Genomic DNA, 14,649 nt, shown 5'->3' with positions numbered 1-14,649 from the left:
GTGTGCATTCTCCATAATCTCATATTTCCTATGCTTTTTCCTGTTTACCTCATCATCCTTGTAGGTGGACATATGCAAATTCACTGTGAAATTCACCAGGTATTTAATTTAAATTGTATAATGTGTAGCACAGATATCGGGATCATGAATTTGCCGAAAAATTGTCCCAATTATAGGTTTGATCAAAAAATCACATAGTGTGTACCAAGCTTTAGGGTTCCATGAGGACCATGTTTCAGAAATACTGGTTTACTTCCGGGCCATGCATGCCTGTGGGCTATAATAGGCTAACGCCAACTAAAGATGGCATCAGGTCATGGGGCCAAGCTCCAAAAAGCTTAGCTACACAGAGCCTGGTGAATGGGGAACCTTTGCCGCTCACATGGAAATATATGAAGACTACATTTTCAACTGGAAAATTTGGTAAATGCCCCAATGTTTGAAATTGCGATAATCTTTTACCACAGCTTTGGTTAATAAATAGGCCCCTGAGTGTTCTCATTATAAGGAAAATGTTTCGAACCTTCTAAAAAGTGGAGAAATGGGCAAGTGGAATTGCTCAAAGCAACCAATCAGCTTCCATCTACTGTAAAATTTTATAGACTGTACTTGATATATACTAGCTAGAGGCTGATTGGCTGCTATAACTTCTCCGCTTGTCCACTTCTACACTCTTTAGAAGGTTAGAAACATTTCCCCTCATGTAGCCACACGGATAAATAGTCTCAGTGCTGTTGACTGTGATAGTGCTTAAATAGTGCTGGGACTGTAAATTATAATGTAGACCTTGGTGCCTCTGTGGTGAAGTCAGAATCCTGGGCCTTCCCACCCACAGTAGCCTGGCATACGGCATGCATTAATAATAGTACAATAAAGCTGAACATCCGTTTTATTTTCTGTGTATAGGGATACAAATTAATTACATAAGTCCTGATTCAGAGATGGACGATGTTAGCAAAAGGCCGCGACGTGTCAATCAGCGGAGGTTCCAGAGGTGGGTCTGCAGCCACAACAACTGCCAGTGCGTCCTGGCCGGCGATGTTTGGCAGCGTTTGGAAGGGCACTTGGTGTGGCTCCCCTATTTGAATTCTGAACTGCGCTGCAGACCCACCTCTGTGGCAACCACTGATATTAATCATGCTGCAGCTTTTGGGGCACTGCGAGCGATCTCGCAGGACCTGTTCTGCACATGCGCAGTCTCCCCGCCATCGGAGTTGTACACAAACCATCGGGTTTGCATACATCTCTGAATCGGGCCCGTAGTCCTTACATTTAAAACATTCTTTTGTTATTTGGCTTTTCAAAAAGTGAATGTATAATATTCCATATATTTATTTCAATGATTTGTGAGAAATATATATTGAGTCACAATGATTTATTCAGACCTGTTTCATTGCTTCCAGTTGATAGTTTTATTTGTATTGTCTGACAAACAGTATCAGATACAAGAATTGTCCACATACATCATTTAGCTTCATTGTACTGCCCAGAACTGAAACATCTTCCTTCTCATTCAACACTGACAATCTAATATAGGCAAATGGTAACAATATAATTATGTTATTCTCATTGGAGCATATTAACCTTCACTGTGCATTTTATTATCCTTTATTATCCTTTGAGAGTAGACCCAAATTCAGTGGTTATATGTAAAATTTCCACTAAGTGGCGAATTGCAAAAACTGACACTTCTTGCTGTGTTTAAGGAGGAAATTTAAAGCGGCAATACCATTCAAAGGAAAACATAGCGTATTTTTCTTTGAATAGTATTGTCCTTTTAAATGTCCTTCTTAAACATGCCGAGAAGCAGCACTTAGTACATTTTATCCCGTGGAGAGTTGTGGTGTTAATCCTGCAAAATAACATTTATACAGAGTAGTGATGCCATTTGTATCATATATGGTGCATTTTGTAAGTGTTCCTTGAGGGACTGTAGAAGGGCCTGTATAATACTAATGTCAGTGAATGTATAACATATCTATATATGATGATCATCGTCTCCATACACTAGCAATCTACAGCCCAGATCAAACATGTTGGAGAACCTGATTTAGTTATTACAATCACTTTTTGATTGAAATTGGCAATCGGTAAACCCCATAATTGCCGTTTGTTTGGGACAATCATTTGCAAACAACAACTTGCCCCAATTGATCAGAGATGTATGGGGCATTAATTCTACACCTCTTTCTTTAAAATGAAATGGATATTAAAAGTCAATGCATAGTTTGTTGGCCTGCATGAAAGGAACTCCTAGGTGCCTCCAAATACAGAATGAATATTTTAGTGAAGGGAAAAGTTGGGATCTCCAAGTGTTAATATTCTGTTCTTGGACCTGCTAACTGATGGCAGCAAACACACTGTGATTACAACAAACTGCACTCCATCTGTGTTGTCAACCAGGCTGTCTCCTTTAGTCATCAAGGGCAGTATGGTGCAGTTGTGGGCAAAGGATCTGATCAACATGCCATGTGCAATGCACCGGATTATGTTTTCCAATTACAGCTTACTTCATTTGTACTTACACTCTTGTCACATGTAGGCTTAATCTCATACATCAGTCTAAATAAGTCACAGCACTATTTTAAGGTTACACTATCTATCTATCTATCTATCTATCTATCTATCTATCTATCTATCTATCTATCTTACCCTCTGACAAAACCGCCATCAGTTCCAGCGGAGAAACGCGTAAGAGTCTTCCTTGCATGCTACAAACTGGTTTTATGCAGCGTTCCAGCTAAAGAATTGATGTCCATATGTAAGATCACAACAGTACGAAGGAAAGTGATAAGGTCTGTCAGCGGCGACTGTGGAGTTTCGTCTGACTTATACAGACAGATTGATGCATTCCCTCAGTAGCCAGCAGGTGGTAAGCTACTAACACCTTGACACTGTGTGAGAGCTAACTATTACTCCTTTATGTATACACACGGACTCTGATATAAGCCATCAAGGCTGAAGTCTATACTGTTATGACCTGTCCAAATAGACTAGGTTGATTACCTGCTGTATAAAAAAACTGACAGGACTGGATATATGGACACTAGGTATGCAGTCGGGAAGTTGACTGATCTAATTCCGACAGCTGGCTTCCTGACTACTTAATCCCGATGAATGTTAAATGACAGGCATCTAAAACTAGATGCCTGTCATTTTACTGATGTCGGGAGACCGGCGCCCAGCATCCCGATCGAAGGGATGCCTGGCGCCGATAGCCGCGTGGGGGAGGGTTTGGTTTAGGGTTCCCAGGGGGGACTTAAGGTTACGCACCCTCCGGGAGGTTAGGTTTAGGCTAGGGTAGGGTGGTGGTTAGCGTTAGGCACCCCCCCAGGGGACTTAGGTTTAGGTGGCAGGGAAGGGGGGGTTAGGTTTAGGCACTTAGAGGGGGGATTAGTGTTAGGCACTGAGGGGGAAGGTTAGGGTTAGGTACCCCTAAGGGAGGGTTAGGTTTAGGGGGTAGAATTAGGTTAGACAATACTTACATTGGACGATTGGGATCTCCTCCTCTGTCGGGATTCCAACTGCTGGGCATGGGTCCGGCGGTAAATCATACTGATTCCGGACACTAAGCTACAGCCCTAAGTTTAACATCAAACACCCCGGTGCATACGACTGTGAGCTCTCTAAGTATCAGTGGCATAATACCTGGAGTTTTTTCTATCTATCTATCTATCTATCTATCTATCTATCTATCTATCTATCTATCTATCTATGTCTATCACATAATGTACTGAATAACAAATATACATGCATGAGACCCCTTGTCCTACAACCCATGATCCAGAACACTGTTTTATTTTAGTAATAATAATACAAAGACAGGTTTGGTTTCAGTGGCACTTTCTATACTGAGAACTTCTCAACAATTAAAGGATGAGATGTCAGGGATCATGTCATAATCTAATTCTAATTTTATTTAGCAATAGTTCTCCAATTTACTCCTAAATCCTAAATACATTCCCAAGAATAAATCTTATACTGTACCTCTACGGTGATGACATAATCCTCCTCACATACAGTCCTACATTGTATTGCGTTTCCACCTCGGTGCACCACCGACACTTGCGCAATTCCTATGGCAGGAGAAACTTCTCCATCTGAGTGTGGCCTCCAGTGTGAGCAGTTGTGCATCTTTGGATGCAGCAGCTTTTAGCGTCACGCCCACAATTGCTTGGCCACCCCCGGTGACCTCCTAGGTATGCCCAATAAAATCCACAGACCCTGCACCCGTATCTGTGCTACCTGTGAGCGGCAACAATCGGGATGTATGCACAGTGCAACTTAGACAAATGCACAGACCAACAACATCGGCCATTTTCATATGACGTCCACCTCTGAATCGGGCCCAAATACTCATTTAGAAACATAGTAGCTCTGCGCAGTGCTATATTACAATGTGACTTTGGAAGGAATGTAGGTAAAGCTAGAGTAGTACTCTATGTAACTGTTAGTTTATATGTATATAGGGGAAACATGCTGTTTGTAGTTAGTTTCAATGTGATTTTCCCAGGGGCCAACAACATATATGTAGGGTATTCCAACTTTTCTGACTAAGGACAAGTACTGGGGGTGTGATGATTGGAATTTGCCCACAACAATGCCGTTTGTGTCATCTCACAACACAGGGAGAAGTCTTCATCTACTAGAGTTCGGGAGAACTTCTCGAAATGTCCAGACATTCCCAGAGACCTGGCAAGTATAAGGTTGATTGGCTTCAAACTAGTTTGGTCTAGTGCAGGGGTGGCGAAAACATCAGTGGTGATGGACTGATCGACCATGGACACTCTCGCTTAGTCGATCATTGGGGAGATCCAGCAGCAGTCAACAAGAATCAAACTGATTCTTATTGGTTAGCTGAGCTGCCGCAAAATGAAGCCGCGGCTATCTGAACCTGCGGCTGTCTCTGTTGGCTGTCACTGTGACCACAATAGCCAATAAGAATCAGGCTGATTCATATTGGCTGAGGCTGTCACATGTACAGTCTCCATTGTGCCTGTGCCAGAGAGTTGGGTTAAGAGGGTCAGCTTGGCACACTGGACCTTATCAAGACTAGCGGGGGCTGCACTGATGTTGCTGCTGGACTCAGGTACTGTAAGTGTCAGAAACTGTAATGAATGAATAATTTGTTGGTGCCATATAATAGTTTTATATATTACAAATCTAAAGTGCTATTTCTTAATTCATATAATAGATCTTTCCTAAATAATATCATGGTAAATGTCAGGAACTTTTGGATTATTTTATGCTTGAATCTTCCCACATTGTAAATCACACTTGAATGACAAATCTACCTTGCCGTGTCCCCGTGTGATATAAACATGAATGTTGTATTGTCTGGAAACACAGTTTGTATAATGACCACAAGGTGTCTAATCAGTAACATAGGTATAAAGAACGATTTAGTCACTACTGTGCGGTAGGAATTAATCCAGCTGCCCGCGCTGTTAAGGAGAACATGAGACGACACTGACTGAGGACATCAGATGACATTGACTGAGCGGGTTCAGGCAAAGACCTTCCAGGACAGTCACAAAGCAGCTACCAATATTTTTCCATGAATCAATCTAAGGACAAAAATAAAATGAAATTAGCTTACATGATGTAGTGTAGATGTAGATGCACTATAGCTAGGAGAATAGACATTTATAAGGCTGATTCTGAATTGGGGGCAAAGCAAAAAAAGGAAGTAACATCGTCTCTGGCACAAACCATGTTGTGATGCAATAGGTGCAAATGGGATGTAGTTAAGTGACCACAATCCCGACGCCAGAATCCCGGCTATGGATTTATGACAGGCGTCGAGATAGCGACGTAAAAAGTATAGATCTCTGCGCTAATATATATCTTTCTCCAAGAAGAGATAGCGACGCCTGCCATAGTCCCGACACCGGAATCCAGGATGACGCAGGACCGAACTAGGGCCCTCATTCAGAGCCGTACGCTCTGAGCAGAGCGCACGCTCTGAATGAGGGCCGCCCTCCATAATTCTGGAGCGTCCTCCTGGACGCTCGTATAGCTGTGGGTCACCACCCACAGCCTATACGAGCGTGCAGTTTGATGGCCACGATGGTCGTGACCATCGCGACCATCGAAACTGCGAGCCGGAGCCTGCGGTTGAGGTTTTCAACCGCAAGGCCCAGAGTGATTTTGGCTCTATCAGAGCCAAAATCACTCCCACTGACATCACTAGTGATGTCAGTGGGCCGGCTTCTGACGGTAGGCGTTCCCTTGGGAACGCCCCCGTCAGGGAGGCACGCCCCCGGCACGCCCACCAAAGGGGGCGTGCTGTCAATCAACATCGACAGCACGCCCCCTTTGATCAGACACAACGAGCGAAGGACTTGCGCATGCTCAGTGCAGACCATCGACCCACTTGCGAGCGGACAGCCGCTTGCGAGTGGGTCTGAATCAGGGCCTAGGTAAGTCCGGGCGCTTGTCCTCTTACCCACGGAGGGGGAGGGTAAGGTTAGGGGCTCCCGGGGGAACTTAGGGTTAGGCATCCCCCCGGGAGGGTTACGGTTAGCCTAGGGGAAGGGGGGGTTAGGGTTAGGCACCCCCGTGGGGCGGTTAGGCACCCCCCCCAGGAGGGTAGATTTAGGGAGTGGGGACGGGGTGTTAAGTTTAGGCACCCCTAGGGGAAGGTTAGGGTTAGGCACTAGCAGGGGAGGGTTAGGCACCCCTACAGTAGGGTTAGGGTTAGGGGGGGAGAGAGGAGAGTTAGCGTTACTTACCTCCACTGTTGTGTTTTTATACTTTCGGCCTCACGTTGTCGGGATTTGAACCGGCGGCTAGCAGTTTAGTCGCCACCTTTACAATCCCATTCCGGTGCAAATACATTTAGTTTATTTATTTTTTTTGCTTGCAGAGTAAATACTGGCTGCTGTTGCATGTAGCCCACAGATGCTGGACAGCTTTATTTTTACACCACAATTAAGATTTGAGTTTGACACACCCCTCTTATATATAAATCTCTGTGTACATTTTATATCTGTCCCACCTGCAGTTCAGCATGGTTTGGCCAATGTGTAAAGTCACTTGCTCTATTTTGCTTTGCTCCCAACTCAGAATTAGTATCTATGGCTCAAAAACAAACATATAAGTACAGGGAATGGGTACAGGATTCCAGCGTTCTGGATCCTGGCGTTCAAAATCCAGATGCCGACATCCCGACAGGGTTTGGATAACGACACCTGTCGGATGATATCCTAACCCTTTCCCTCTCTCTACCCTAACCCGCCGTTCCTAGGGCATTAACTTAACCTCCCTCCCTAGGACCTAAACCTAATCCTCCCTCCCAGCACACTAAACCTATCCACCCCCTCCCCACACCATAAATCTAACCCTCCCCCTAGTGCCTAACCCTAACCCGCCCCCTAACACTCCCCTTAACCCCGCTACTTACCTTCGGCATTCTGACTGAATTCCATGTGTGGGATATTGAACATATCCCCAAGTATCCACTCCCATAGCAAGTAGTGAGCAAATTTTATTCAGGGACATTAGGTTGTGGTTTCCAAATGATAGACACTATGGGGCTCATTCTGAATCACACAGAAAGCGGCTGTAGCTGCAGGAAGCCACGGAAGCCTGATGTAATACGTTATGCTAATGCGAGTATCCGTTGAACTTATGTGGGGGCTCGTTCATCTGCAAGCGGAAAGCTGTGCGATTTGCACCAGCCCCATGCCGCCAGAAACAGGCTTCCTATGCACGGCACTGAATCGCATGGAGCTTTTGATACACTTCTGCATCAGCTGTAGCAGACGTGCACAAAACGCCTGGAAAATGGCCGCCATTTCAATGTCTCTTACGTGGTTCCTTGGTTAAAAGTTACATTTTATGTTACTATGCCTATATTCCAGAATGACCTTAGTAATATGTTATTACTTTTATTGCATACTGTATTTCTATTTAACTCACTTAGATGTAAAAGACACATGAAATCACATGTCTGCTAATGGGAAGAGTAACTCACCAAAACTGAATTCACCATATTGCAATGAAGAGACATGCCAGGGGTAAGAGGATTGTGGACAGGGTTGGTAATCCAGAAACATCTGATGTAACTATATAAATAGAAAAAAAAATTACTGACAAAATAATCATCTTTCATTCACAAAAAACGTGCTTGACTTAATCAATGGCAATAAAATGTGATGTAGGCAGGGTCTGATTGGCCCACAGGGGTACTGGGGAAATCCCCACTGCTAAAGGCCCACCCCCTCCTCTAGGGATCATGTTTCAGGCTGTGCACTTACATTATACATTGTTCCTGTACTAGAGGGTCAGTTTCCTGGTAGAGCAGAATTACTGATGAACATGGGTGCTGAGTTCGCTTCTATAGAATCTGCACCCTGTCCCCTTCTTTTGTTGGCTGTAGGCTTTAACATAATGAATGCAGTTTCTGCCAGTGCCATGCTTCTGAAACAGTCATGGGTCTAATTCTGCAATGAAACGCATTAAGCACTTTATCTACTGGACACCTTTGGCCACTTGTCCTTCCTCATCCAGATCAGAAGTGAAAGCAAGAACTTTTGGGCAACCAGCAATTACAACCGCCAGCCACTACCAACAGCAAGCTTTCTTGCTAAAGACTGGACAGACTTCTTTTCATACAAGCTGGAAATATAACTTTCTGCTAACTAGAAATTACCCAGGCATACCTAACTTCTTTCTAGGGGCGTAACTAGACCTCCTTCTGTGTGTGCTGCGCAAGGCAGACACGTATCCTGTACCGGGTGGCTCCATCTTTCCTCACTGACTGATGCTGGGAGAAGGGGGCGGCCATGAGGAGAGGTGAAGGCGGAGCCAACCGGGAGGGCAGATGTGCCTGCCTTGCACAGCACACTGCTGGAGGATGCGATCATGGCTGGCCTGGCACCTTAGGTGCAGGGGGAGGGCTGGGCCTGCTGCATGGACCGATAATCCACAAATATGGTGCCCACAGATTATGGACCTGATTCAGACCCACTCGCTAAGGCGCGATCGCTCGCTCTGAGCGATTTTCGCCCATCTGCGCATGCATATAATTCGCAGTGCACGTGTGCAAGCCATTTGTTGCGATCTGATTTTGGTAGCTCGTAAGCCACTATCAGGTTGCTGCTTTGAGTGACAGATAGTGCCGTTTGTGGGAGGTAACAGGGGAAGGTGCTTGTAAACGGGGGAGTGGATGTGCGAACGCAGGCGTGTCTGGCCGCCAAAACGCTGTTTAAAGGGCGTGCATAATTAGCAAAGTAGCGTTATTGTACATGTCACCTGCATGTATTTCAGCCAGCACTGATCGCTGTGCTTGCGGCAGGCTAAGGCAACCCCAAGGGATGTGAGCAGCTCCGATGGCTCTCGATGGTCCCGATTAATCCTTCATTTCCCGGAGATGACACTTGCGAGCGCACTTTGCCGTAGCTCGCTAAAACATAGTGGGCGTCTTTACGCGACGCAGTGCGAGTGCTTCATTTAAATATCCGTCCCCTTTTTGCCAGCGAGCAATTGCATCTTGCGAGTGGGTCTGAATCAGGTCCAATGTTTAGATAAACGCCATAAAGAAGCTGGGGCTGGCTCCTATTTATACTGTGAGCAAAGTGGAAAATACTACAATTACATATTAAAAAGACATTTTGTGTATCTATTTGTTTCTGGTTCTAAAGTGATTATTTTTCGGCTACCCTCCAAACAATCAGCTTTAACTGCCTTCGCTGTATAAAACCCTTGTATGTATTATTGTTCTCTAGAAATTTATATGTATAATCTGTACATCCACTGAGATGAAACAGTCCTGCTTCATGATGCAGGGGGAGATGTATCAAAGCTTAGAGAGAGATAAGTACCAACCAATCAGCTCCTATGAGGCAATTGTTAAACACAGCCTGTAAAACAACATGAAACTACATTTTACTTGTTCCTTGGAAATAGTGGGTGTAGCCAGAACAGAGCCATAATTTACAAATACCGCAATATATTATTAATACCAATTTATTCCTGGTTAAAGTCTTGTTGACAGCAACATGTCAGTTTTTCTGACCCCAACAAAATTTGGCATCAGACTTCTTGATCTTCATCTACCAGTTTGTGATCCATGGCACCGCAGTAGACTTACTAGCTTTTAAGTTTGCAGAGGAATAGTTTGTAATACTATATGGAATACTTAGTAATAAAGTTTATCGCTACAGATAATATTGTATGTGAAGTTTTATACTGTACATTGATGTTTTATAAGTCAAAATTGACCTCCCATCTCCTGAAAGAACTCACCTGTTAAACGTTCAGGCTTGGTAATAGATGTGTTTATCAATACTGTTGGTATACTGGACCTAGAACTGGAACGTGCTCTGTCACTGGTTTGCGTTATGGCATTCATTGTTGGACTTGGCCTAGCTGAAGACGATGTCATAGTCAGAAGTGATTTTGTCGATGTTAGAATATTAGCACTAATTGATGACTGAATGTTCTGTGTTCCAGGAGATTTTGTCTTTATGCTATTTCCGGTGGTGGAAGTAGACAATGGTTTCATAGTTGATGATTTGCTTGCTGAATTGCTGTACGAAGATACAGGTCTAGTGGTTGATAATGATCTACTGACCTCAGTAACAAACGAAGGCACTGTATTATTGTTCAATGGAATGCTCACTGGTTTAATAGTTACCGATGGTCTACTTGAGATGGTACTAGGTAGTGATCCTGGTTTACTGACTGATGTGATATGACTATTAGAAATCAACCTACTTGTAGACCTACTAGTATTGGGTATAGTAAACCTAGTAGATGAAGCAGTCACAAGTTTACTTGTTGATGGCAGAGGTGTATGGGTTGTTCTCCTGGTGTTACTAGTTGTTGTTGAGTGACTAGTGTGTTTGTTAGATATCACTGTGTTAGTGTTTGGAATTGGCTTTATACTGGTGATTGGTGTCACTGTGGTGCTAGGTTTAAGGTGGGAGAATTGATTTTTGAGGTTTTCAAGAGCCGCAAGGAAATCATTGATGGTCTCATAAAAAGAGAATGGGATCGGTGGCTGACTTTCCACTGTGGAAACTGAGAAAAAGGACAAAGACATAAGTAAAATTACATTGTGAATGGTAAGGAAATATAGCTGAAATTATACATATTATATTTCTATTAGCATTGGGAGCTATTGGGACACACTGTGCATGCATGTTGAAAACAGGACAAACCTTATCAAATTGTTATACAGATTATTTATACTGTATAGATAACACATATTGTGCAGTGCTGTATATGTTATTTAATAATTCACATAATTTTCTGGGGTTAGGTATGATATACCGACGTGTAGAATTCCGACTGTCATTACATTGACAGCGGCATCCCGATGCTACTATCCTGACAGGGAAATGGTTAGTTGTGTTCCCTTGTCCTACTTACCCCCTATCCCTAACCCTCCTTTACTGCACCCTAACACTAACCCTCCCTACCCCGCATCATAACCCTAACCCTCCCGGTAGGTGCCTAAACCTAACCCTTCCCCCTTAGTGCCTAACCCTAACCCTCCCCCTTAGTGCCTAACCCTTACCTCTCCCCTTATTGCCAAACCCTAACCTCCCCCCAGTGGTGTCTAACCCTAACCCCCCTGTTGGGAGCATAACCCTAACTTTCCCCTTCCTGCAGCCTAAGCCTAAGTCCCTCCAGGGCGCCTAAACCTAAGCCTTCCCCCTGTAGCTAACAGCTACCCAGCCCTCGCTGTACTTACGATCGGGATGCCGGCTGTTGGGATTCCGTCGTCGGCATCTCCAGCCATGTCAGGATTCCATTGCCGGTCTTCCCACGCTGATCGGGATTTCGGCAGTCGGCATCCAAGCCGTCGGTCAATTGTTTGCATACAAATTTTCTACCCTAATGGAGCTTACCATCTTTATTCCATACCACACTGATACCTAATAGGACTTTTTTGTCTGAAGTCAACTAACCTAAGACCAGTATGCCTTTGGCTTGCAGGAGGAAGCACACCCAAACCCAAGAGAACATACCGGGGCTGATTGTAAAGTGGGAGCAAAGCTAAAACAAGCAAGTAACTTGGCAAGTGTACACACCTAGTTGTGATGCAAGGGGTGCAAATACATTAATTCTTCTTACATGCTGGGTACTGGCTGCTTTTGAATGTTGCCCTCAAATTCAGGACAGCTTTATTTTCACACTGCAGTTTAAATTTAATTTTGGACACGCCCCTCCCAAATCTAAATCTCTTTGCACATTTTACAAATGCACCATCTACAAAGCAACAAGGTTTTACCAATGTGCAATGTTACTTGCTCTTTTATTTAAATTTTTTGTTTTGCTCCCAACTCTGCATCAGCACCACAGATTCCACTTGATTGGAATCAAACTTATGCAGTACTAACAGAGTTGGACTGGATCATAAGGGGCCGCCAGGAAAATCAGTGGTAGGGGCCCATGATTAAGGGGTGTGTTCTTCCACCAGAGGGGGTGTGGCCAGCCACCACCGATTCTTGGCTAGCCATTAGGCAAATATTGGTGTCATTTCTATAGAAGGGAACGAAGCCCCCATGCTGATCAGTGGTCCTGCTCCACCAGGTAACTGTCTAATAGAGTAACAATCTATAATTTAAGGACTGAAACCTGACACCTAGAGGAGGGGGGTGGAGCCCACCGGGGATTTCTCCTGTACCCCTGTGGGCCAGTCCAACCCTGAGTACTAACCACTATGCCACTGTACTGCCCAATTTATGTATTTTGAATTATACTTGTAACACCATTACAAATCATATAGTGCTGACATGTAGACAAATAATGTAAATATCTTTATAAATCATTTATATTACACGGTATAACATTCTTCTTTATTTATTGAATGCATTTCTTTTTTTTACTATACTCTTGCTAACTTTAACCACTTACTGTTTTTATAATTGTTGGGTCACACACATGCAGTGCACTGAAGGCTCTGACTCTTCAAGCTTTTTTGATATAATTTGCGACTTAAAAAATATTGTTTTATAATAATAAGTTATAACGCATTTTTTCTTCTCCCGTTCCTTTATTTTGCCATATTAGTAATGGAGATCCCTCTTAGCGTGTTCCCCGTGGCTCGCAAGTCGGCCAGCGAATGCGCAGAAGGACTCCCAGGTCACACACACAAAAGTCCTATCATCTCTTTTCAAAAGAGCTGTCCTCCGCAATTTTAATTGCATTTCTATGTGCATGTCGGCATTACTAACGCCCTAAAGATGCAAATCTAGAACATGGCAGCTACAGTACTGAAGTCGACCATACTGTAAGAGACCCTTAACGGACAGTGTCGCGATTATCACTACTCCCTTCAGCGGAAATGTTGGGGGCAATACCGGCCTCAGCTTATTATTCCTTTAGGTGTGCATGCATTTGAAAATATTTAAACGGAATATATTCTCCATTAATAATTATCATATATTAATTTAGTAGTGATAAAATGTTATACAGTTATTACTATGATGTATGGGATACTGCACTTTCTACTGTACATTAGATGTATATTAGAAGTCACTGACAAATTTTGTGCCCATGTAAAAACACCTGTTTTCTTTTATTTAACACACACAAATCCAAGATAACCATACGGGAGTAGATTTGCAGTACTAAGGGGTCTATTTACTAAGCAGTGTTAGGAGACAGAGTGAAAAGTGATAAGGTGCCAGCCAGATAAGAAAGTGATAAGGTGCCAGCCAATCAGCTCCCAACTGTCATCTCACAGGCTGTGTTTGAAAAATGACAGTTGGGAGCTGATTGGCTGGCACCTTATCACTTTCTTATCACTTTTCACTCTGTCTCCTAACACTGCTTAGTAAATGGACCCCAAAAGCTTCTAAAACAGCCAAGTAGTGGTGAAGCTCATAGCAACCAATCAGATTATGTCTATCATTTTATACATTGCAAGAGAGAAATGATAGCTATGATATGATTGGTTCCTATGGGCCACGGTATCAAAGACTATTCACAATATTCCTTTCAATATGCAAATTTCCTTTATAAATCTTAAGTGGTGACATTGGTATCAGCAATGATATCAGACCACACTGCTTATGCAGATATTACATTTACTGTAAGCATCACTTATTATATTACAATCATATACTGTAGCTTGCATTAGAATATGACATATCTTACCAGCGATCAGTGAGATCAGCCCTAGGATCATCATTTTGCAGGTTCCCATCATTGCGTTATAGAGATTTTGATCTTGTTAATAAAATCCCAGTGTGCAGTCTATGGAGGAGGGACAAAGCACAGAAGGCATGTCCTATATATCTGCACTGCGAGTGGGTGTTATGGTGTGATCACTAGCTGCTATGGTATATGTCATACTTTATCTTCATGTTTGTATTCCTAAAGGATGGATAATATGGAGAGATGACTGTATAAAATCACTAAGTATAGACACGGTTTACTAGGGAGGGGTGTCTGGCTGGACCTGTTTTAGGATCTTTAAGAAACCCCAAATAGTGGTTATGCAACTATCAAGTCAGCACAAGACCCACAATGTAGTCTTTCAGTACAAAGCATTTTAATGATAAACAAATAAATAAACTATTGGAAATGAATATGACAAGGCATAGAGGACAGGGGAGTTTCTAGACAGGAGGGTGCCCGTGTGGAGTCTCCGTCACAGGCCCCCGCACTAATAGACTCTGGGCACTAGAG

General features: G+C 43.4%; 1 protein-coding gene across 2 annotated transcripts; it reads right to left on the bottom strand.

Annotated features, from left to right (window-relative positions):
* Positions 1-1,403: 1,403 nt before the first annotated feature.
* Positions 1,404-14,207, bottom strand: LOC148502467 (uncharacterized). 2 transcript variants are annotated; one of them, XM_088449793.1, is made up of 4 exons: positions 14,116-14,207; positions 10,252-11,028; positions 7,979-8,069; positions 1,404-5,567 (listed from the first exon to the last, which is right to left on the bottom strand). In XM_088449793.1, exons 1-3 carry the CDS (start codon positions 14,165-14,167, stop codon positions 7,990-7,992), a joined length of 909 nt encoding a protein of 302 aa, XP_088305919.1. In that variant the 5' UTR covers positions 14,168-14,207; the 3' UTR covers positions 1,404-5,567; positions 7,979-7,989. The 2 variants fall into 2 exon arrangements, with proteins under 2 accessions (XP_088305919.1, XP_088305920.1); XM_088449794.1 differs by lacking the exons at positions 1,404-5,567; positions 7,979-8,069 and adding an exon at positions 9,551-9,570.
* Between the last annotated feature and the right edge of the window lie 442 nt (positions 14,208-14,649).

The sequence above is a fragment of the Taudactylus pleione genome, unplaced genomic scaffold, assembly GCF_031769625.1.
Source record: "Taudactylus pleione unplaced genomic scaffold, aTauple2 ptg000496l, whole genome shotgun sequence".
In the NCBI taxonomy this organism is placed as follows: Eukaryota; Metazoa; Chordata; class Amphibia; order Anura; family Myobatrachidae; genus Taudactylus; species Taudactylus pleione.
The sequence above is the reverse complement of the archived record's forward strand: the minus strand, read 5'-3'. Positions and strand labels throughout refer to the sequence as shown.